Raw genomic sequence first — 21356 nt, 5'->3', positions numbered from 1 at the left:
TCCTGTGCACTCTTGACGCAGCTCCACAGGTAAGTCTCATGACTTGGCACCTTAGCCAGCCCAGTTATTTGTTGAATTTGTTACAAGCAATCTGTGGTATTTCTGACATTTACATCACAGATGGACGTGGGGAGGCAAGGGACAGCTGAACAGCTTGTGTTGTTCCTTGTCCTGGAGGCCAGAGTGCTACGGTCAGATGTTAGTGGGCCTTGCTTCTCCTGAGGGCTTGAGACAACTGTTCCTCTCCCTATGGCTGCCATCTGGCCATCCCTTTATCGGTGTCCCCCGGCCATCCTGGCTCAGGTCAGTAGACCCTCCCCCCGGAAGGGACCACTCTGCTTCTATGTTGACTCCATCTTTAAACACTGCACATTTGGAGGCTGATTGCGGTGTGTGACTCTGGGCAGCTGTGGCGTGGGGGCAGGATGTGAGGAAGGGCAGTTTCATGGACAGCAACAGGGTACTGGCAGGGTCATCAGGAGTACGGCCGGGCCCAATTGGGACATGTACGTGTGACGTGGCTGACCCCCCAGCATCCCTGCCAAGGGAAGTCATGCCTGCATGGGTGAAACTAGGGTGTAGAGTAGACCACACCACACACAACTTCTTAGGTGTCCTTTCTGGGAGAGTGGTACATTCTGATCAGGCTTTGGTAGGATCCCCAAGGAGCAGAGTGTGTGCCGCGGGGGCGGGGGCTTTGATTTCTTGGGGCTTCCTGCCATGAGGTTGAAGAAGAAGCAAAGGAGGCCCTGAGTGGTGCATTTTGGTTTTCTGCATGCTGGCTGCTTTGGTTTTGGTGAGCAGTTCTGCCTGTTTCTAGCTTGTGGACTACCAGTGCTGACTGATGTAAGACTGGCAAGCTCAGCCCACTTTCCTGCATGCAGTGCCGTGCAGCAGCCATGCAGGTACATCCAGCTCTATAACCCACAGAGACCACTGGCTCCGGGCAAGTTCAAACCTTATGGAGCACAGCCCCCCTGTGCTGCTAAAGGCCACCACGCTGTGTCGGTATTTGGCTGGACGTCCAGTGAAGCTCTGAGCGTATCAAAATTGTTCCATAGGCACCAATGAAGCTAATTTATAAAAAGCTGTAGCTTCTGCCACAGGCAGACCTGCCCCTGCTGTTCTGGGCAGAATCTGTAAGGCCTGGAGGGCCTCCACAGCCTGAGGGACAAAACCACTCTCGCACCGGGTGCTAGAGGCTCAGAGCTATAATCCTGGCTACTCAGGAGGCTGACATCTGAGGATCGAGTTTCGAAGCCAGCCCAAGCAGGAAAGTCTGTGAGACACTCCAGTTAACCTCCAAAAAGACAGAAGTGGAGCTGTGGCTCCAGTGATAGAGCAATAGGCTTGAGAAGAAAAGAGGGGGGGGGGGGAGGGAGAAAGAGCGAGCTGAGGGACAGTGCCTAGGCCCAGATCTGGTTCAGGCCCCATGACCGACAAAAAAATAGGGCTGGGAAGGTGGCTTAGTGGTAGAGTGCTTGCCTTGCATGCATGAGGCCCTGGGTTCAATTCCTTAGCACCACATAAGCAGAAAAAGCCAGAAGTGGTGCTGTGGCTCAAGCCTGGAGCTGAAGAGCTGAGGGGCAGCGCCTAGGCCCAGAGTTCAAGCCCCACGACCACCACCAACAACAACAAAAAAGCAAAACAAAAAACACCTTCAGGAATAGCACCTAGGCCTTGAGTTCAAGCCCCAAGGACTGGTACCCCCCCTCCAAAAAGAAAAAGTCATTCGTGGGGAAGGGGAGACAGAGGCAGACATAACCGCCTTGAAACAAACCAAACTGTCCTGCCTGCACCAGTACTCTTCTCTTCTACAAGGTCCAGCTGGTTAAAAGTCCCCAGCAGAGGAAAGAACACCTGCTGTCTCAGGCATAGTCCAAGCAGCAACTAGGGGTGGGTAGCCTGTACTGAGGCCCTGCAACCCACAGTGACTGAGAACAAACAGTGCTGATGCTCCCAGGGAGAAGAGCACTGTCACGCCTCACAGAGAATGAGCGCATCCTTGGAACTGGTCCCCACCCAGGAAGCAACAATACTCACTCACTCACTCACACACACACACTCACTCACTCACATGTGCATGCACACAGGAGAGCTTGAAGAAAATGGGTAAAACGAAGTTATGAGTACAAGACACTATGTTGAAAACACTTTACAACTTGGGGAGGGGGAAGGGAGGAGTTGGGGAGGTGGGCAGGGAAGGGATGGTAGGGGAAAAACAAAGGAGGGGTAACAATGCTCAAAAGGAAATGTACTCATTACCTTACTCATGTAACTGTAACCCCTCTGTACAGTATCTTTTTTTTTTTTTGGGGGGGGGGGGTCTGGTTGTAGGGCCTGAACTCTGGGCCTGGGCATTGTCCTTCAGCTCTTCAGCTCAAGGCTAGTGCTCTACCACCTGAGCCACAGCACCACTTCCGCCTTTTTTCTTTTTGCTTATGTGGTGCTGGGGAATCGAACCCAGGGCCTCAAGCATGCAAGTCAAGTGCTCTACCACTGAGCCCACCTTCCCAGCCCCTCTGTACAGTATCTTTACAATAAAAAAAATTTTTAAAACCTGAGTTATGAAACAGACATTAATCCCATCTCCTGCCCCCTCATGGAGAATTTTCAGAAGTAGGAAGGTGAAGGGAAATGTTTGTTAAAAACCTATCTGTGCAGTGGGGTGATGTGGATTAAGATGCATTGTACTCATAAACTGACATATTTAACTGAAGTCACTTTGTACAAATAAAATATTAAAATTTATATTAGTACATTTAAAAAAAATCTATCTGTGGCCAGGTGCCAGTGGCTCATGCCTGTAATCCTAGCTATTCAACAAGTTTGGAGCCAGTCTGGACAGAAAAGTCTATGAGACCCTTATCTCCAATTAACCAGCAAAAAGCCAGAAGCTGAGCCATGGCTCAAGTGGTAGGATGCCATCTTTCAATAAAGAAAGTTGAAAGAAAAAAAAAAAGAAAGAAAGCTGAGGTACAGTGCCTAGGCCCTGAGTTCAAGCCCCAGTACAAGCACAAAAAATAAATGACAGGGCTGGGAAGTTGGCTCAGTGGTAGAGCGCTTGCCTTGCATGCCTGAGGCCCTGGGTTCGATTCCTCAGCACCACATAAGCAAAAAGAAAAAAAAAAGCTGGAAGTGGCGCTGTGGCTCAAGTGGTAGAGCGCTAGCCTTGAGCTGAAGAGCTGAGGGACAGCTCCCAGGCCCAGAGTTCAGGCCCCACGACCGGACCCAAAAAAAAAAAAAAAAAAAAAAAAGACAGGCTGGCTGTTGACAAACATAGAGCTAAGGGCTATGGCTAAATATTCTAAGGAATTTACAAAAATAGCAGTGGGAGATAATGGGAGGAGGTGGAACCTTTAAGGGGAGGAGCTAGTGACAGCTTTATTCATTAGGGGCATGCCCTCCATGAATAGCCCTGTCCAAGTCCAAAATACAGAAGAGCCCACATCATCAAGAAAACCTAGCTTGAGGGGGTTCCCAGGGCTGAGGCTTAATGCAGCCACAAACCTGAACATGGCCACAGCCCACACTGCAGAACCACTGACACACCACTAGGCCAACTTCACCTGCTCAGCACACACCCTGCCCAAGCACCCCACATACCTGCAGCTGACCTTACGACACACATCTGCAATGGGCATTCTCATACATGGCACACCATCTGGCAACACGCCCTCCCTTCGTGGTCCCTACGTGCCTTGGATAGGTGGAGAGCAAAAACCAAGGAGGAAGCTGGGCACCGTAGCTCACACCTGTAATCCCAGTTACTCAGGAGGCTGAGATCTGAGGATCACATTTGAAAGCCAGCTCATCAGGCAGCACAGTCCATGAGATTCTAATGGCCAATGAACCACCAAAATTTTAAACTGGAAATAAGAGTTGTGGCTCAAGAGCCCAGACTTGAGCCAAAAGCTAAGGGACAGTGCCCTAGCCCTGAGTTCAAGTCCTAGTACCAGCATCAAATAATGTAAATAATTTTTTTTTTAAATCTCAAGGAGGCCAGAGAGAGGAGGCATCGTACTGTTGAAGCACTGGAAGACTATATATCCAGCAAAGCACTCCCCAGGAAGGAAGGGAAAATGAAGACATGATGAAGAATTTAGTTGTTTGTGAATCTACCCTTCAGGAACGGCTACAGGAAATTTTCTAAACAGAAAGGAAATCCCAAGGCTTGGAACTTCCCAAAGGAAAGAATTCTGGATGGGTAAAGTCAGGGTAGATATAAAAATCTCCCTTCTCATCAGTTTTCCATGTAGCTTTTATATATAGTTAAAGCACAACACTGGCCTGTGTGGCACCTGACATTTTCTTTTGGTAGTCCTGAGAATTAAACTTTGGGCACACTTGAACTACACCTCTAGCCCCATTAGTACACACTGGTTATCTTTGAATAAGAGACTTGCTTTATGCCAAAGGCCACCCTGTCCTGTGATCTTCTTACCTATACTTCTATGCATCACTGCACCCAACTACAAATTGAGATCCAGTCTTGGAAACTTCTTTCTGAGCAGCTGGCTTCAAATGGTGAATCCTCTATCTCTGCCTCTCACATAGGATTACAGGCCTGTGCCACCACCGATTTAAATAATCTTAATGTGGAAAGAACTGAAACAAGATGTCTCACTTTCCTGATGTTAGCAGATTAGAATAACTAGCATATGCATGTTGTAAGCTACCACGAAGAAAAGATAGATTCCACCCCATCTCCTATCCATATTTCAGAAACACTCAAGGCAAGCTAAGACACAGGGAGAGGAAAAGAGGAACAAATACCTTGCCATGAAGAACTGAACTTATGTCATGTCCTGATCCACTTTGCTGGGTGGAGCACCAATTCCCCTTTCTGAATGGGGACCTTCTCAACTAAACTGGGAAGACATGGGGCAGCTTTTCTCTACCCTCTGATCAGATCTGTGTGGATCTGTTCTACATGTTCACCTCTTTATCTGTTACTATACTACAGATCCCAAAGAGCTTGGCTTCCAGTGGGAGTTACTAAAAGGTGGAACCTTTAAGGGGTGGGGCTAATGACAGCTTTGCTCTTTAGGGATATGCCTTCCAAGGGACTGTGGGTCCCAGTCCCTTCCTCTTCCTGTATCTTCTCTGTTTTTCAGATACAAAATGAGACATTTTGCTCCACCAGGAGCTCCTGCCATAACATGCTAACTTGCCACTGAGCCAACCAATCAGCCTGGAACTCCCAAACAGTACCACGCAAATAAACCTTTCCTCTTGCACAGTGATCTCAGTACTTGTTATAGAGACAGAAAGCCAGGGGACACATGGGCTGGGGGTGTGAACTCACCACTTGCTGAATTCCCTACCTTCAGGCCAAGTCCTTGCATCTCCTCACATGCATCCTAGTGATTTGGATCTTTTTGTTGGTGGTGGTGGTCTTGGGACTAGATCTCGGAAGTCTGGGTGCTCTCCCTGAGCTTTTTCACTCAAGCCTAGCATTCTACCACTTTGAGCCACAGGTGCACTTCTGGTTTTCTGGTGGTTAATTAGAGGTAAGAGTCTCATGGACTTTCCTGCCTGGGATGGCTTCAAACCTTGGTCCTCAGTTTTAAGCCTCCTGAGTAGCTAGGATTACAGGTGTGATCCACCAGTGCTCAGCTAGGAACTTTATTGAGTAAATTCTGAGTCAATTGAACAAGTTCTACTTCCACAAAACAAGTTGGTGTTTTTATTGGAAATGAATTAAATGCATAGATAAAAGTGAAAATTAAAAAAAAAATCTATGACACAATCTTCTGATCCCTGAAAATTTATTTGTAACTTTTTAAGTGTCTCCTACTAATAAGCTTTGGCAATCTTTCCTGTGGCTTCCCCACCTCAACCCAGTAACCCCAAGACCCCAGAGAGACATTCCACAGGTGACCACTGAAGAGCCCCACCCTACTGTCCCAGGCCCTTACAGACGCCAGGCAAAATCCCAGGTATGTGTGAACTCGTTTGATGTGCTGGCAGAGCAATCCACCTAAGCCCAGCTGTAAACATCCCATTGTGGGCCCAACTGAAAGGCCCCCACCTTTCTTGACCTAGTGGCTTTTTCATTAACCGCTGCCTCCTTGCTCAGACCTCCTATAAAAATCCAGCTCCTGTCCCAACTCTCTGGCACAACCTCCAAACCCCAGGGAAGGTCTGTGCCCTCACTGTTTCTCAATAAACAGTCCTCGCTGTTGATGAGTGAGCCCAGCCTATTCCTTTTCCATTCTCCTTCATTTTCCCAACAACCACGGCTCCCCAGGTAGAGTTCTGCTTTCCTGTTTGCAGACCAGGTACCCATCTTTTCCAACTGGACATCAATCTGCTCTAGCTGAGGTTCATCAAGAAATCACATTAACTCCACAGAAGCCACAACTCAATACCAAATATGGGGCAGGACTGGAGGTTGAACCCCCCTAGCCCCTGCTTCTCAGGCTTTGTCCTGGCAAAATGACAGCAAGCTATGGGACAGAAGAACACGACCAAGGTGAGACCTGTGACTTAGGTATACCTTTCAGTCAGTCTCGGGTGTGATGAAAACAAATGAGTGCAGGGGTTTCAACATACCCTAGTATGTGGGGCCACCCCAGACTCACCTCCTACTGGCCATAGGACCAGGTTCTGTTTATCATCAGGCCCTTGTGGCCTCTGGACCAGATCCCACCTCAGTGGGATGACTTAGGCCTTCAGATGCTGCTGGGTTTTCAGCTTGTTTGTTTTCAATAGCACAGGGACAAGATGAACAGAGCAGCCACAGATAAACCAAACTCACTGCCAATCACTGTCAAATCCCAGAATCTGCGGTGCTCACTAGTTCCCAGCTCCTGGAAGTCTCCCGGGGTGAGGTAGGGGTGGGGGTGGGGGGGAAGAGGATCACTCAAATCTGAATACTGACAACTTTCAAATCACATAGTCCTCAGAATCACTGAGAAATTCTGGAGGCACTGCACACAATGTTCCCAGAGAGAGAGAAAAGGGGTGGGGAGGGTTAGGAGGAGAGAGTCATAGCAGCAGCAGCAGCAGCAGCAGCAGAAGTAGTAGTAGTAGTAGTAGTAGTAGTAGTAGTAGTGTAGGCGCAGTTTGTACTCTGCACGCCCTCCAGAAGGCATTTCTATGTGCTAATGACTACTTCTAGCAACACAAACCAAGAGACAGAATCTGAAAGGTGAGGTTCAACCTGCTCAAAGACGCTACACAGATCTGTCTCCCAGTGGCGATGTCTTAAAAATCAACCCCCACCAGAGCTATCTTTTTTTTTGACCCCTCAAAATGTGATATAATTAATATTTGTCTCTGAGAGGACAAAGAACCTGTCACACAGGTTTGTCCCACATTGAGGAAAGACACCAACCCACTGTGTCCCCTTAAAGATTTCTGGCCCTATAACTATGGATGATGCTCAGAAAGCCTCAAGAAAACACAGCTCTGGGGGAGGGGATCCCCAGCACCATGCTCTTGCAGGCTGAGCCAGAAAATATACAACTCTCTGCTGACACAGAGAAACCAAGATTTTCTTTCCATCTCTGTTGGACACAGAAAATGATTACCATCCCAACCAGACTATTTCAAATCCAGGGACATGCATGTAGAATCCACAGAAAATGAGAGGACTGTATATAAATTCATCAACAGGACAAGAAGTCAGGTGCTGGTGGCTCATACCTCTAAATCCTGGCTCCTCAGGAGGCTGAGATCTGAGGGTGGAAGTTAGAAGCCAGCCCAAGCACGGAATTCTGGGACTCTTAAATCTCCAAAGAACTGCCCTAAAGCCAGAAGTGGAGCTCTACCCTCGGGTCTTCGGAAAGGACAAGGCATAGACTTCCGTCCAGGAAAAGCAGGCTGGACCCCAGCCCGCCCAAGCGTGTGCCCCCAAGTCACAGCTGAACCCACCTCACCAAGAACAGTTGGGATTTTCTTCTCCTCTCCCCTAGTCTTCTCCCCATCCTTCCCACCCATCCACAAGCCTGCTCCACAGGGGCCAAAGAAAAGCAGATACCCAGATCTCACATCCACAGGGAAGCAGCTCCTGCCCCAGCCCAGCCCCAAGAGGAAACTGGCACGCTTTGGTATAGACGGCAGTCAGTTAATATACTCTAAGCAGGTTATTTCAGCAAATGTCAAAGTCATATTTAGAAAGATTCCTTTTGAGTGCTCCAACCACAGGAAAGACAAGCCGACCTCACTGAAAACCCACTGTCTGCTCCAAATGCTTTCTTTCGGCCTCCAGGAGGAAGGATGGCTTCTGAGAAGCCCTGCTCCACAGAGGACTCAGCCTCCTGGGCCTGGGAGGTGTGGTGCCAGGGCCTTGGGCACAGAGCAGGAAACAGCCGTGGCTCAGTGTAGCTGCACATCTGTAAACCAGGCTTGAGCCCCCCTCCCCCAGTGAATCTCTTCAAGAAAAGAATGCTTTGTCTTGAAGAGAAGTAGCCTTCCCCTCCTCCCCTAGGGGCTCAGGCTGGGGGGCTATGTCCTAAAGCCTGGGACAGAGCTGTCATTAAGTGATGGGGACTCAGTAGCTCCCAAGCCCTATCCAAGAGGCTTCCTGGCCCCTCTACCATCCAGGACCTCTTGGACTATCCACCATCCAGCTGCATCCCCCACTTCACCACCCCCCACCCCAGATCAGATTTCAACAACTGGCCTTGACTTGGGAGAAGTGGGAAGCCCTAGGATGAGACACCAGGAGCAGGGGATACATGCAGGAAGATCCACCAAGTTCCTCTGCCCGACTTACCTGGGCACCTGGGGCCTGCTCAGTCCATGTGAGTGCCGGGGAGCCGAGGACCTGGCGGTGGCAGCCCTGGGATCTATCCCCAGTAGCCTGGGTGGGGAGTTTCTGTCCCCGCGGCGTCCCCCCACCCACCCAGGGTGTGCTCTGTGTTCTGGCCTGTCCCTGGGGGCCTTAGGGCTGGAGGCGGGGCAGCCACCTCAAAGAGGCCCATTCAGAGGGGAGAGCAGGCTGGGGAAAGAATCCCGGGATTGTGGGGCGGCGGGCGGCCCGGGCTGCTGCGGGCTGTCTGCCCAGTCAGTGCCTCCAGCACTGGCCCCGCCTGCTCCATGCTGCTCAGCTTCCTTTCATTCCCTTTCCCTTTTTCCTCCCCCTCCCCTGTAGCAGTGACTCTTCCTGCCCCGACCCACCCCGCCTACCAGCAGCCCGCCAACAGCCGTGCCCCCACACCCACTAGGTCTGCCCTCTCTGTGAACAGGAGGCTGGGGGGGGGGGGGTGGCTCAGGCAGCCAGGAAGGCCCTGCAAGCACGCTGGCCCATCCAGGCACATGCATGGCCAAATCCCAGCCCCAATGGGCCACCCACCCCTCAGGCCTCTCTTACACACTGCAGACCTGCACCAGGAGCCCCAGGGGACCTTCAACTGCAAATCCCACAGGTCCAGCTCTACAGGCTTTTCTCTGGACTACAGCCAGGTCACCTTGCACTACACCACAGGTTGCTGGCAAAGTCCTCTCTGTTGAAGTAGCCCCTTTCTTCTTCCTTCTCTACTCTAGTGCTTTCCTCCATCTGAAAAATCAACCTCTCAAGCCAACTAGTGAACTCCTTTACATTCTTCAAAACCCCTTGCAAATAACGTCTTAAAAAAAAACACAGCGGGGCTGGGAAGGTGGTTCAGTGGTAGAGCGCTTGACTTGCATGCCTGAAGCCCTGGGTTCGATTCCTCAGCACCACATAAGAAAAAAGAAAAAAGTTGGAAGTGGCACTGTGGCTCAAGCGTTAGAGCGCTAGCCTTGGGCTGAAAAGCTGAGGGACAGTGCCCAGGCCCAGAGTTCAGGCCCCACAACTGGACCCAAAAAAAACAAAAACAGCGTTTGGAGCCTGGTGCTGGTGCCTCAAGCCTGTAATCCTAGCTACTCAGGAGGCTTTGATCTGAGGATCTCGGTTCAAAGCCAGCCTAGCCAGGAAAGTTCGTGAGACTCATCTCCAATAAACCACCAGAAAACTAGAAGTGGTGCTATGGCTCAAATGGTAGAGCACTTGCCTTGAGCTGAAGAGCTGAGGGACAGTGACCATGCCCAGAGTTCAAACCCCACGACTGATAAAAAAAAAAATTAAAACAAAACAAATATATATATATATATAGTATTTGGGTCCCAGTCTCCTTCAGTCAATGGAAGTCAGTGCTTGGTTCCCAAGGCCCCAAATCTGACCCTGACAGATTCACAGGTGACTGGGAAACAGGCACATCACTCAAGGTCCTACTGAGACTGGAGGTCCTACCCATCTGGAGAATCCCAAATGGTCTGGGCTTCCAATGCTAGTGTTTACTCCTTCCCACTGGAGGAGAAGGTATGAAGTACAACTCTCTTACTCTCTGACTCTCTCTCTCTCTCTCTCTCTCTCTCTCTCTCTCTCTCTCTCTCTCTCTCACTCACACTCACACACACACACACACACACACACACACACAATGCTGCTTCTCCTGCATGTGGGCCAGCACTGCCCGTAGTGTATCTTGGGGGTGGGGGTGGGGTACACAGCCACCCATGCAGGCCTCCAGCCCCCACCCCCACCCCCTGCCACGCATGCATCTTGAACATCTAAATACCCTCAGCACCCACAGGAGGCTGCAGGAGGCTGGTCTTGTTCACCAACCTGGTGGTGGAGAGCAGATAGCTATCTCTCGCCAGAAAAGATACAGCTTGCCCAGGCTTCTTGGGCCCCATGTCCAGGGCAAGGCCAGGAAGAGTCTAGCACAAGCCCTCCCTCCCACGGCCGGCACTGCACAGGGCTTCCCCACAGCTGTGTGTGTGTCCACTGGGCAGCTGCTCCCACCCGGGAGGGAGGTCAGGCAGCCGGAAAGGCCTGACTCAGGGTGGAGCAGTGACCCAGGATGGAGCAGGCTCGGCAGAGGAAGATGGACCAGCCTTTCCTGTGGCCCACTGCTCCGGAACAAAGGGAGGCAGGACCACAGAGAACCAGGCCAGGAAGGGCGGCCCCTCCCTCCCAGGCTGGTCCTGTCCCCTGCACAGATGCCAATGCAGAGGGATCCAGGGCAAACCCACGGGGAACAGTGGGGAACGAAGAGGCAAGCCCCTTGCATCCATGTCCATGTCAAGGCCGTGACCCAGGCAGTTCTGCATGGGGCACGAGTTTCCAAACAGTTAAAAATGTCCTACACCCCCCCCCACACACACACATACTGCGCTGCAGCCCCAGGCCTGCATGCTTTCCAAGCTGTGCCCCAAGTGGATCCATCTTACTGGGGAAGAGCAAACAACCAAAATGTTCCTACATCTCCCCGCCCCATGCCAGGATCTGCACCCTTGATAGGATATGGCTGCTCCTTACCTGCCAGACGCTGGCCACAGGAAGACCACTAAGCCAGGTGCCAGTGACTAGCTACTCAGGAGGTTGGGCTCTGAGGTTCCTGGGTCAAAGCCAGCCCAAGCAGGAAAGTCCAGGAGACTCTTATCTCTAACTATCAGAAAACCGGAAGTGGAGCTGTGACTCAAGTGGTAGAGCGTTAGCCTTGAGCAAAAGAGCTCAGGGACAGCACTCAGGCACTGAGTTCAAGCCTCAGGACCAGCTTGGGGGTGGGGGGAGGGGGGTGGCTAAGGCCTGAGATACAGATTCCCAGAGGTCTGGAGCCCCAGGACGGGGCAGGGTCACCCTCCCCCTCTCCCTCTCCCACTCCCAAGGAAGAAGGCTGCAGTCCCTGCCCACCTGGGATTCTCTTCCCCACACTCAGACTGAGGCCCTCTGCAAGGCTGAAGCACTGGTTCCCAGCAGTGAAAGCCAACTCATTCCGGTCCTCCCCATCCTCCCCTCCCTTCCCTTCTCCTCCCTCCCCTTCTCCTAGTCTCCAGAAAACAAGACCCCCTCTCTTCTTCCCTTTCCTTTTTCTTCCTCTTGTGTGTATGTGTGCATGTGCGCACACGTATGCGTGTGTGTATGTGTGATGCTGGTAACTGAACCAGGCCTTCTGCACTGAGCTCTATTCCCAGCCTCTGGTTTTTTTCGACACAGGATCTTGCAATATAATCAGGCCAGCCCTGCCTCAGCCTCTCCAAAGCTGGGATTACAAGCAGACACCACTGCATCCATCTCAAAAGTTAACTTTTGTCTAGAAGCTTCTGTGCTGGAGGCTAGGGCACAATCACTGACCTTCGAAAATTACCGGGCTGACAGGCTGGGTACAAACTCCCTAAGATTCCCTCTGAGGTCACAACCACCTATCTCCCCTACTCCCTCCAGGCAAATGGGGCTGGGGTCCCTTCCAACATGGAACACAGACTCTGGACTCCAGAAAACTGAGGTAAGAAAGCCACAGAGTGTGGTAATAGGGAATGAGGCCTGCACTGGGGTGGCCTGAAGGCCTGGTCCCTTTATGGAACTGTGCAGGGAGAAGAAAGGAGGGAGGAAGGAGAGAGGCCAGAGGAGCTTACTTCAGTGGGGAGAAACCAAACCTGGTGGCCATGGATGCGGCAGCAATCAACAAGGAGAAGGAACCACACGGCCGGCTGCCAGGCCAGGAAGTATATCTGAGCCTACCTCCTTGGCCCCTCTGTGTACCGCAATTGGGACACGAACTCAGGGCCTAGGTACCATCCCTTAACTTTTTCATTCAAGGCTGGCATTCTACCACTTGAGCCACAGCTCTTCTTCTAGCTTGCTGGTACTTAATTGGAGAAAAGGTCATTACAGACTGCTGCCTGGGCTGACTTCGAATCAGATCTGTGCCTACTGAGTAGCTGGGATTACAGGTGAGCCACCAGTGGCCAAAAGAGCCTGACCTTTCAAAGACCCCATCTAACGCTAGCTCAGGAAGACATTCAACAGCCTGGCATATATCCCAGCACCCCACTCTGCTGAACTCAAGGACATTCAGGAAATAAAGAGAATCCCAGCTCTGTCCACCACCCATGCTGCCCAGTTAGCAGGAACACCTTAGGCCTCGAGGCATGGCCTAGTGCAGGGTGGGGAGTTGCTTTGCATGCGAGCAGTCATGATTTGGCTTATAGGTATCTCTGTAGACACGGGGTGGCACTGGGCAGCGTGGAAACCGGGTGTTTGAGGGGTGCAGGTCCTGTCTGCGGCAACAGGCTTGCCCCAAGTCAAGGACAATGTGGATCTTGTAATGTCCAGAATTACAGACACAGAGGACTGAGAACCTCAATCTGAAACTCCTTGGAAATCATTTACCACCAACCTCAGGGGCGGCCCTGGGTTTCTGAGCACCACACAGACTGGGAGAGTAAATGTTTTCACAGAAGATAGAATGCCAAAGCCAAAGTCAGGGGCCTAGCTACTTTGGAGGCTAAGATCTGGGCGACTGTAGTTTGAAATCAGCCCAGGCAAGAAAGTCCAAGAGACTCCATCTCCAAAACAACCCCAGCAAGTAGCCAGGCTGGAGGTATGGCACAACTAGCAAAGCCAAGCAAGCACCAAAGCCCTAGAGCTTCAAAAACAAATACACGCAAAAGCAGATCCCCACATCTCTATCCTCCTAATCTTATGGTCCTAGAACAACAGTGAACTCACCCAGAGACTCCATCAAGGTGAGTGACACTCAGGGGGGGCACCACATTCACCTGACAAGTTCCCCAAGCACTGGATCATTTCTACCTCATTCCTACAGCATCAAGAATGGCTTTCCCCACCCCCCAAACAAAGGGGTTGCCATTTGTCAGCCTTTAGTTTGCTGTAGTCTTACTCATTAGCTCTTTCTGCATGTACAGATGCACGGCATTTGTTCCTAAGATGCAGTTCCCCAAGCCTCAGCCTGACAGAGGGCATGTCTGCAGATCCCCAAGCCTTGGCCTCATGGGAGGGGAAGGGGTTGGGGGGAGGGGTGTCTGCAGACCCCCAAGCCTCAGCCTGACAGGGGGTGTGCCTGCAGATCCCCAAGCCTTAGCCTCACAGAAGGGGGGGGTTGGGGGGAGGGGTGTCTGCAGACCCCCAAGCCTGAGCCTGACAAGGGGCATGCCTGTAGACCACTGTACCAGACAGGCCCCTCCAAGGCCACAGCATCCAGCAAGGATGCTGAACACATTCAAGTCATTTTTCTCATCTTTCCCTCTTTTCTTGTTTATCCCCTGTATAAGACAGTGTAATAACTTAGGTATAACATCATCCAGAGATGACTTAAAGTCCACAGAAGGAGATACACTCACACAAACACCACAACAGTGTGCCCAGACACTGGGGTCCATGCAGGGGGGAGGGTTCCCAGAATTAACCCCATAAATACTGAGGGACAGCTACATGCACCAGCGTGCAGTAAGTTTTAAGCCAGGTCAGAGTGGCTCACATCTGTGATCCTAAGCTACTCAAAAGGTTGAGATCTAGAGGACTGTCATTTGAAGCTACCCCCAGCGGAAAAAATCCAAAAGATTCTCATCTCCAATTTACAAGTCAAATTCCAGACAAGAAGTATGGCTCAAGTGGTAGAGTACCAGCCTTGAACAAAAAGCTGAGTAAGAGAACAAGGCCCTGAGTTCAAGCCCCAGTACCACCCCCGCCCCCCCCCCCCCCGCTTCCCACACAATTGGATTTAAATAAAAGATACAGGCTTCTAAACACAATCAGGCTGCCCACACCACAAAAATTCTGAACCAGCAGGCTCCAGACAAGCAAGGGCCACGAAGAAAGTGAACCCTGTCCTCATATCTCATTGTCCCAAATCCTGTGTGTCCAGTTCATCAAGACATTCTGGCCAGAAATACCAGCCTGCAGGGACAATGGCCACCATGTCTGAGAAGACTGCAGAGATTTTACTGACACCTGCAGCCCACCCACATGACCCAGAGATTGGGGTTGGGGTGAAAAACAAATGGCACAGGTGAATGTCCGGTGAGGACACCTCCAGCCAATTGTGCCTTGCTGGGTCCCCCAGGTAACTCTTCCAATGCCATCAGGCCCTGGGAGGCACCACTTCCTGGGCACCACCCTTCCCTGCCTAGTGTCTCAGAAATAAAGAGGTTATGCAATGGGCAAACTCACAGAGGCAGAAGCGTGTGTCACCAGGCCTTCCCAGGGCTGATGAGAGCTGAAGGCCTGTTGGCAGCTGTGTCCCAGTAGCAGTGACAGGATATTTAAGAACAGCCCATCAGGAGGAGGTCAAGAATGGAAAACCCTTCTCGGAACCCAAAAGTAAGCAAATCAAAGAACACATTCAGCATGGACCAGGTCCCAGCCTCTGTGTGTGCATGCATGCATGTGTATGTGTGCATTTGTGTGTGTGTGCCAGTAATGACATTTGAACCTGGCTCCTTCTAACTGGCCTGCTCTAGCCCAGTGTCTGCAAAGTTTTCTGAGCAAAATTATGTTCTCATCTCACCTGATTCCTAATGGCACATGCGCCAGCCAGTGCTTTATCCTGACTCTGAGAACCCATCCCTGATATTTACTATACTGTTAAGCCCATTTTAGAACAGACTGTATTTCTCTATTCACATCTCACAGGAGGCAGGACACGGCAGCTCGTGGTATTTGCTGTGTGAGTCATCCTTTACACATTCTCCTTTTATCTTCTTTTTTTTTTTTCTTTTGTGCCAGTCCTAGGGTTGAACTCATAACCTTGGCACTGTCCAGCTTGTTCACTCAAGGCTAGTGCTCTACTACCAAGCCACAAACTCCACTTCCAACTCTTTGCTGATTAACTGAAGAAGATAAAGCCTCTCACGACTCTTCTACCTGGGCAGGCTTCTAACAGTAATGCTCACATCTCAGCCTTCTGAGTAGCTATAGGTGTGAGCTACAGGTGTGAGCTACAGTCACATGGCCCAGATCATGTTCTTTGGCACAGATCAGAATGCACAGAATATCCTAAGCATGGAAACAGACGCATCTGTTGCTACCTGCTCCTGTATGTCTATTCAACATTCCTGGGGCTTAAACCCAGAGCCTGGGTGCTGTCCCTAAGCGTTTTTGCTCAAGGCTTGTACTCTATCATTTGAGCCTCATCTTCACTTCTGGCTGGCTAACTGGAGTTAAGAGTCCCCTACAGCCAGATTCTGGCTGGCTTTGAACCCTGATCTGCAGATCTCAACCTCCTGAGTAGCTAAGATACAAACATGGGCCACTGGGACCCAAGTGTCAATGCTTTTTTAAATAAAAATAAAGGCACTAGTGTAAGACAATCTGCTTTTCTGTTCCCCTCTCTCTTCCTGTATTGCTTTCTGTCTCTTCGTGTCTCTTTCGTCTTCTGGCAGTACTAGAATTTGAACTCAAGACCCTGAACTTTTTTAGACAGACATGCTCCTTGCAGCCCTTTGCTCTGGTTATTTTTTAGATGGGGTCATGTTTTTTGCCCAGGCCAGCTTGGAGAGTGACCCTCTTATTTTAAGCTTTTCCTCCACAGCTGAGATAACGGGCATGTACGTACTGAGCATAGCTTTTTCTGTTGAGCTGGCTTCCTTTGAACTTTTTCCACTGAGGCTGACCTGGAACCACAATCTACAATCCTCACAATGTGAGCCTCCCAAATCGCTGGGATTACAGGTATGAGCCACAGGTATCCAGTGCATGCGTGCGTGTGTGCGTGCGTGTGTGTGTGTGTGTGTGCGTGCGTGCGTGCGTGCGTGCGTGCGTGCGTGCGTGCGTGTGTGTGTGTCTTAAGAAGTTCCCAGACCCTCCTTTTCTCTACCTCTGTCAAACAACTTTCCTTTCAGACTTTCACAGGTTTCTGTATGCAAGGGGTCCCTAGGAGCAGTCCTAAGACCAAGGTCCCTGCTCTGAACCAGCGAAGGAGTCTCTGCATGCTCTTGTGCCCCCAGGCCTGCAATGAACAGATGGACCATGTACCCTTCAGGCTCTCCCCCAAGGCCTGGGTCTACCCAGGAGACAGGATTAGGAGCCACTTGGCAGCAAAACCAAAGCATTTTGTAGAAGCAAACAAACATTAACAGCAAATCATTTTCACGGAAGCCAACAATCCTCAGCCACATTACTGTTAAGCTGTTATGTGACAGGAATGTTATGGAACTACATAGGGGCCATGGTTGCGGGACCTTGTAGATATAACTCAATGCTTTTGAATCACTCACTTTCAAGTAGCTAGTTTTAAGTTAAGAGATTTTTGCCTCCACTTTAAAAAAGAATACACAACAATTTCGCAAAAGCTCAGCTATGTTAGAAACAGATTTTTTTCATCATGCTTTTGTCTTTCTAATGAAACTATTTCATATTTTGAAACTATGAAGGGTAAGTATTAGACACAAAGCATTAACAAAAACAGTAGAATGATTATTTTTTTCTTTTTGCAGGGGAAGCAGTTCTGGGGTTTAAATTAAGGGCTTTACACTTGCTAGACCCTACCTTGTACCTGTTAGGCCATTTGCTAGTGCTCTACCACTTGAGCCATGCCTCCGGCTCCTTCTGTTTTTGTTTTTTTCAGATAGGATTTTACTTTGCTTTTGCCAGGACCAGCTCAGATCAGATCCTTCTACTCACACTTCTTATGTAGATGGGGTAAGATGTGTGCATATCAGCTTGCCTGGCTTTGTTGTTGTTATTATTGTTGAGATGAGATCATGCTGACTATTTTGCCCAGGCTGGTTTACTGTTAACAATCTTCCCAATCTCTGCCTCCCAGGTAATTAGGATTACAGGCATGAGTCACTGTGCTTGGCTTACAAATAAGTTTTGTATGTTGATATTAGCTCCTACAAATTTGTTGAATGCATTCATTCAAATTTCAGATTCAATTTTCCTACATGATCACTTCATAAATCATGTCATTAGCAAATAGTTTTATTTCAGATTGCCCTCCAATCTGTGATCAGATTTTGCTTTAGTGAATCATTCTTCTGTAAGACTTCTAACATATTGAATATAGTTGGCTATAGGAATTTTTAGACATTCTTTATCCACATTTGACATGTGGGTGAGGAAACTACCCTCCCTTCTATAAGGAATTGTTAGACTTGAATGGGTGTGAATTTAGACAAATTCCTCCTCTACCCCACACTTTGCATTAGTGGATATAATCATGGATTTTCTTGCTTAGTTAATACAGCAGGACAAATGAGCAGATTGTCAAATGTTGAACCAGCCTTGCATTCCTGGAAGAAAGGCTACTTGGTCATGGTATGTGAAAAAACTTCTATAAACTTGAGTTCTGTCCATCATTTTTCACTTATATTCATGAGGAATATTAGCCTGTGGTTTTATTCTTTTCTACTTCTACTTCTCTCCTTCCTCTTTGTCCCTTTCTTCATTTCCTTTCTGGGGAAAAGTTGGGGGAGCCAATCTTCTCTGAGGGCTTTGGAGATACAAATATAGAAGACTTATTATATTATGGTGATCATCATTATCACTATATCTGCTCTTATATTTAAAAGCAAAAGCCCTGTCTTTTCGGCATGGATATTTATGTGCAGAAAGTAGGTAAGATGTGGGGTGTACTACTCTATGCTGGGATGCAGGGCCCCATCCTATTCTCAGGAGTGGGCTCAATAGCCCATTTCCAAGCCAGCATAAACCAGGCAGATCCTGGGCACCCCAAAGCCTTCTAGATCTTTCTACAGTCTAGAGGAGGCTCAGTATTCTCCTGACACTGGATACCAGGGGACCAGAGGTCTACATTGTGAGCTGTTACTGAGCTTCAAAGTTCTTTCTAGTATTTTCTTTCCTTGAGGTCACAATTCACCTTGTATACATGTTTGTGGTCTGGTGCTGAATGGAATGAAGAAGTCCAAACCAGAGGGCTGTTTCCACTCCAATCCAATGTATACACTGCCTTGAGGAATCAAGTATGGTTGACTGATGAGGAACAGAATGTGGCAAGTAGAGGGACACAAGACATCTCTATTGGCCTCCACATACATTACCAATGACTAGAAGAACACATTTGGTCTATGTGTGTGAGTGCCACAGACAAATGCACATCAGCATGTCCACTCTCCTCCTTATGTTCAGGCAATGTCCAAACAGAAACAAAGCAACATTCATTATATACTTTTTTTTCCCTTAAATTTCAAGTCATTCCTGCTAAGAAATACAGATAACTAATTGCTCAATGCTGTAGATAAAAGAAGCACTATGGTCCTATGCAAGTAAACTCTGAAGTTTCATTAAAAGTCCTTTAAATGATGTACACACTAGATGTGCTGTGGACAAAAGGGCCAGATGAGCTGACAGACATTTCTGTGATTGCTTCAGGTTGAAGACAAGGGTGACATGATTTAGTGAAGATCCTTCATTCTCAGAACTAATGGAATGGGGCTCCTCACATGCCCTTCCCAGGTCAGCAGCTGCATGAAAAATCTGCACATGGGGCTTCAGATGAGTCACAACCCTCTACCTGTCATCATTTGGCTTCCTGAAGTGCAAAAGACCTTGGTCTTTATGTCTGTCCCTGTTACCACTCCCTTCCCGGGATGGCTGTGCAGATGGATACAACACATAATGCCAAAGGTGTCCCCAGGCTCTCCTGGGAAAACCCAGACTCAAGGATCACACATCAAGGGATCAGAAGAGCCACAGCAGGGACAGACAGGTGCATGGGCAGCTCCAGCAGGATGCACACACAGAACCTGCTCCTGCTCCCTGGGACCCACGTGCTCCGTGAATGGGGTGGTGTGCTGGCCGCTGCCTCACTCCGACTCTGGCTCCATGCAATACTGCATGCATGTTAACGTTGCCTCTGCCAGCCAGGGATAGCTGATAGCCACAAGCACCCCTGGCCTGACCACAAACGCACATTTTGGGGGACAAAAGGGAAGTGTTGAGCAGGAACACCTCTGCAAGATGGCTGGAAGCCTCTCCACGTCCTATGGCTCCCACATGCACACACACATGGTGTATCCCCACCAACATATTTCCTGGTGAGACAGGACTTCATCTGAGACCTCTGAGCTATGCAGCAGAAACAGAAACATTTGCACAAGGAGATGTCCTTGTGGCAATGACAACCATACTAACAGCACCAGGGCTATGTATACCACATTCCAGGGGTTCCTTACCAAGTCCTTTGCACAGATTGACTGGACCGCTCAGCTGGATATCAGGTGGGCTGAATGGAGGGTATCGTGGGGGTGTCTTCACTGGAAAGGAGAACACAGCACAGCTGCTGTCACTGGGCTCTTTGCAGGGGCAAGTTGTATACACTTAGCTTTACTGGGTTCTTACCATAAGGTGTTTCTGGAGACACAGGAAATGCTGGGGTCGAACACGCCGATTCCTTGCTATTTAAAATCCTGCCGTCGATCAGATCAAGGTCTGGGGGATAAGCGGCGACCATTGTCTAGAATCAGCATGGGGAGAAGAATGGAAGAATGAGGAATCCTTCTTTCTGTCAGGCTCTGTAGATGGCCTATGTTGCTGAGCCTCTCAGAGTAGGGACAGGAAGAGTCCTGAGTCTTGGTGCTAAGACAAAGGCTTTTATGCTCACTAGTAAAGGGAGAGGGAGAATCTTGATGCCTGTCCTCTTTATCTGGCAGGTGATGCTTAAAATAAGCCAGCTGCGGGTCTGAGAAGTTGGCTCAGTGGTAGAGTGCTTGCCTTGCATTCATGAGGCCCTGGGTTCGATTCCTCAGCATCACATAAGCAGAAAAAGCCAGAAGTGGGACTGAGGATCAAGTGGTAGAGCGCTTGAGCTGAAGAGCTGAGGGACAGCGCCCAGGCCCAGACAGAGTTCAGGCCCCACAACCAGAAAAAAACAAAAACAAACAAACAAAAAAGCCAGCTGCTTCATCGTGACTGTTCACAGGGAAGTTAAAACATCACACAGAATAGGAGACATCCTGAATAGGAGTGGTGGTTTTACGTGGGAGTTAAGACTATCAGTGACAGGTGGGCACCAATGACGGGGCCTGTCATCCTAGCTCCTCAAGAGGCTGAGATCTGAGGATCTTGGTTTAAAGCCAGCTCAGGCAGAAAAGTTCATGAGGCTTTCATCTCCAATTCCCCGAGAAAAAGCTAGAAATGGAGCTGTGGCTCAAGTAGTAAGAGCACCAGCCTTGAGTGAAAAAGCTAAGGGATAGTGTCCAGGCCCTTACTTCAAGTCCCAGTACCTACTGGCACAAAGAAGAACAAAAAGACTACTATTACCTTTTCACACAGTTCTGAGGTTTTAATTTTCAAGTTGAGAATGAAGCTCCAATTTGAAAGTGCTAGTCAGGCTGACCTGTCTTTCTGATTCTGGTAAGAAGCCACACCAGCCATCACAGAAGAGCTGGAGGTGCTCTTTCCTGCGGACTTCCAAGGGGTCACTGTCCTGGATGGAGAACTTGGGGCCGTGTATTTTCCCATTCTGCAGATCAGCTCACCAAGGCTCACCAAGAGGTGGCCTCCACAGAGCCATCTCTGGGGTGCAGTAGGACCCCACCATTGCCCATCACTGAGGAACTATGTCTGGAGTTGAGATGCAGCCAGAGATGGGAGGCTATGGCACCTGGTACAGGCACTA

The 21356-nt window shown here is 49.5% G+C and overlaps 1 protein-coding gene across 5 annotated transcripts in view; it reads right to left on the bottom strand.

The window, feature by feature from the left end:
- The window catches only part of Tns3 (tensin 3), a 235025-nt gene that overhangs the window by 29760 nt on the left and 183909 nt on the right, over positions 1–21356 (bottom strand). For all 5 annotated transcript variants that reach the window (XM_070014524.1, XM_070014526.1, XM_070014523.1 and 2 more), the window contains 2 exons: positions 20078–20192; positions 19912–19992 (listed from right to left, as the gene is read on the bottom strand). In XM_070014524.1, the coding sequence (XP_069870625.1) occupies positions 19912–19992; positions 20078–20192 (196 nt within the window). The remainder of the gene's footprint in view (positions 1–19911; positions 19993–20077; positions 20193–21356) is intronic.

The sequence above is a fragment of the Dipodomys merriami genome, unplaced genomic scaffold (assembly GCF_024711535.1).
Source record: "Dipodomys merriami isolate MVZ:Mamm:240054 unplaced genomic scaffold, mDipMer1.0.p SCAF_98, whole genome shotgun sequence".
In the NCBI taxonomy this organism is placed as follows: Eukaryota; Metazoa; Chordata; class Mammalia; order Rodentia; family Heteromyidae; genus Dipodomys; species Dipodomys merriami.
Note: the sequence above shows the minus strand (reverse complement) of the source record. Positions and strands in the feature narration are given on the sequence as shown.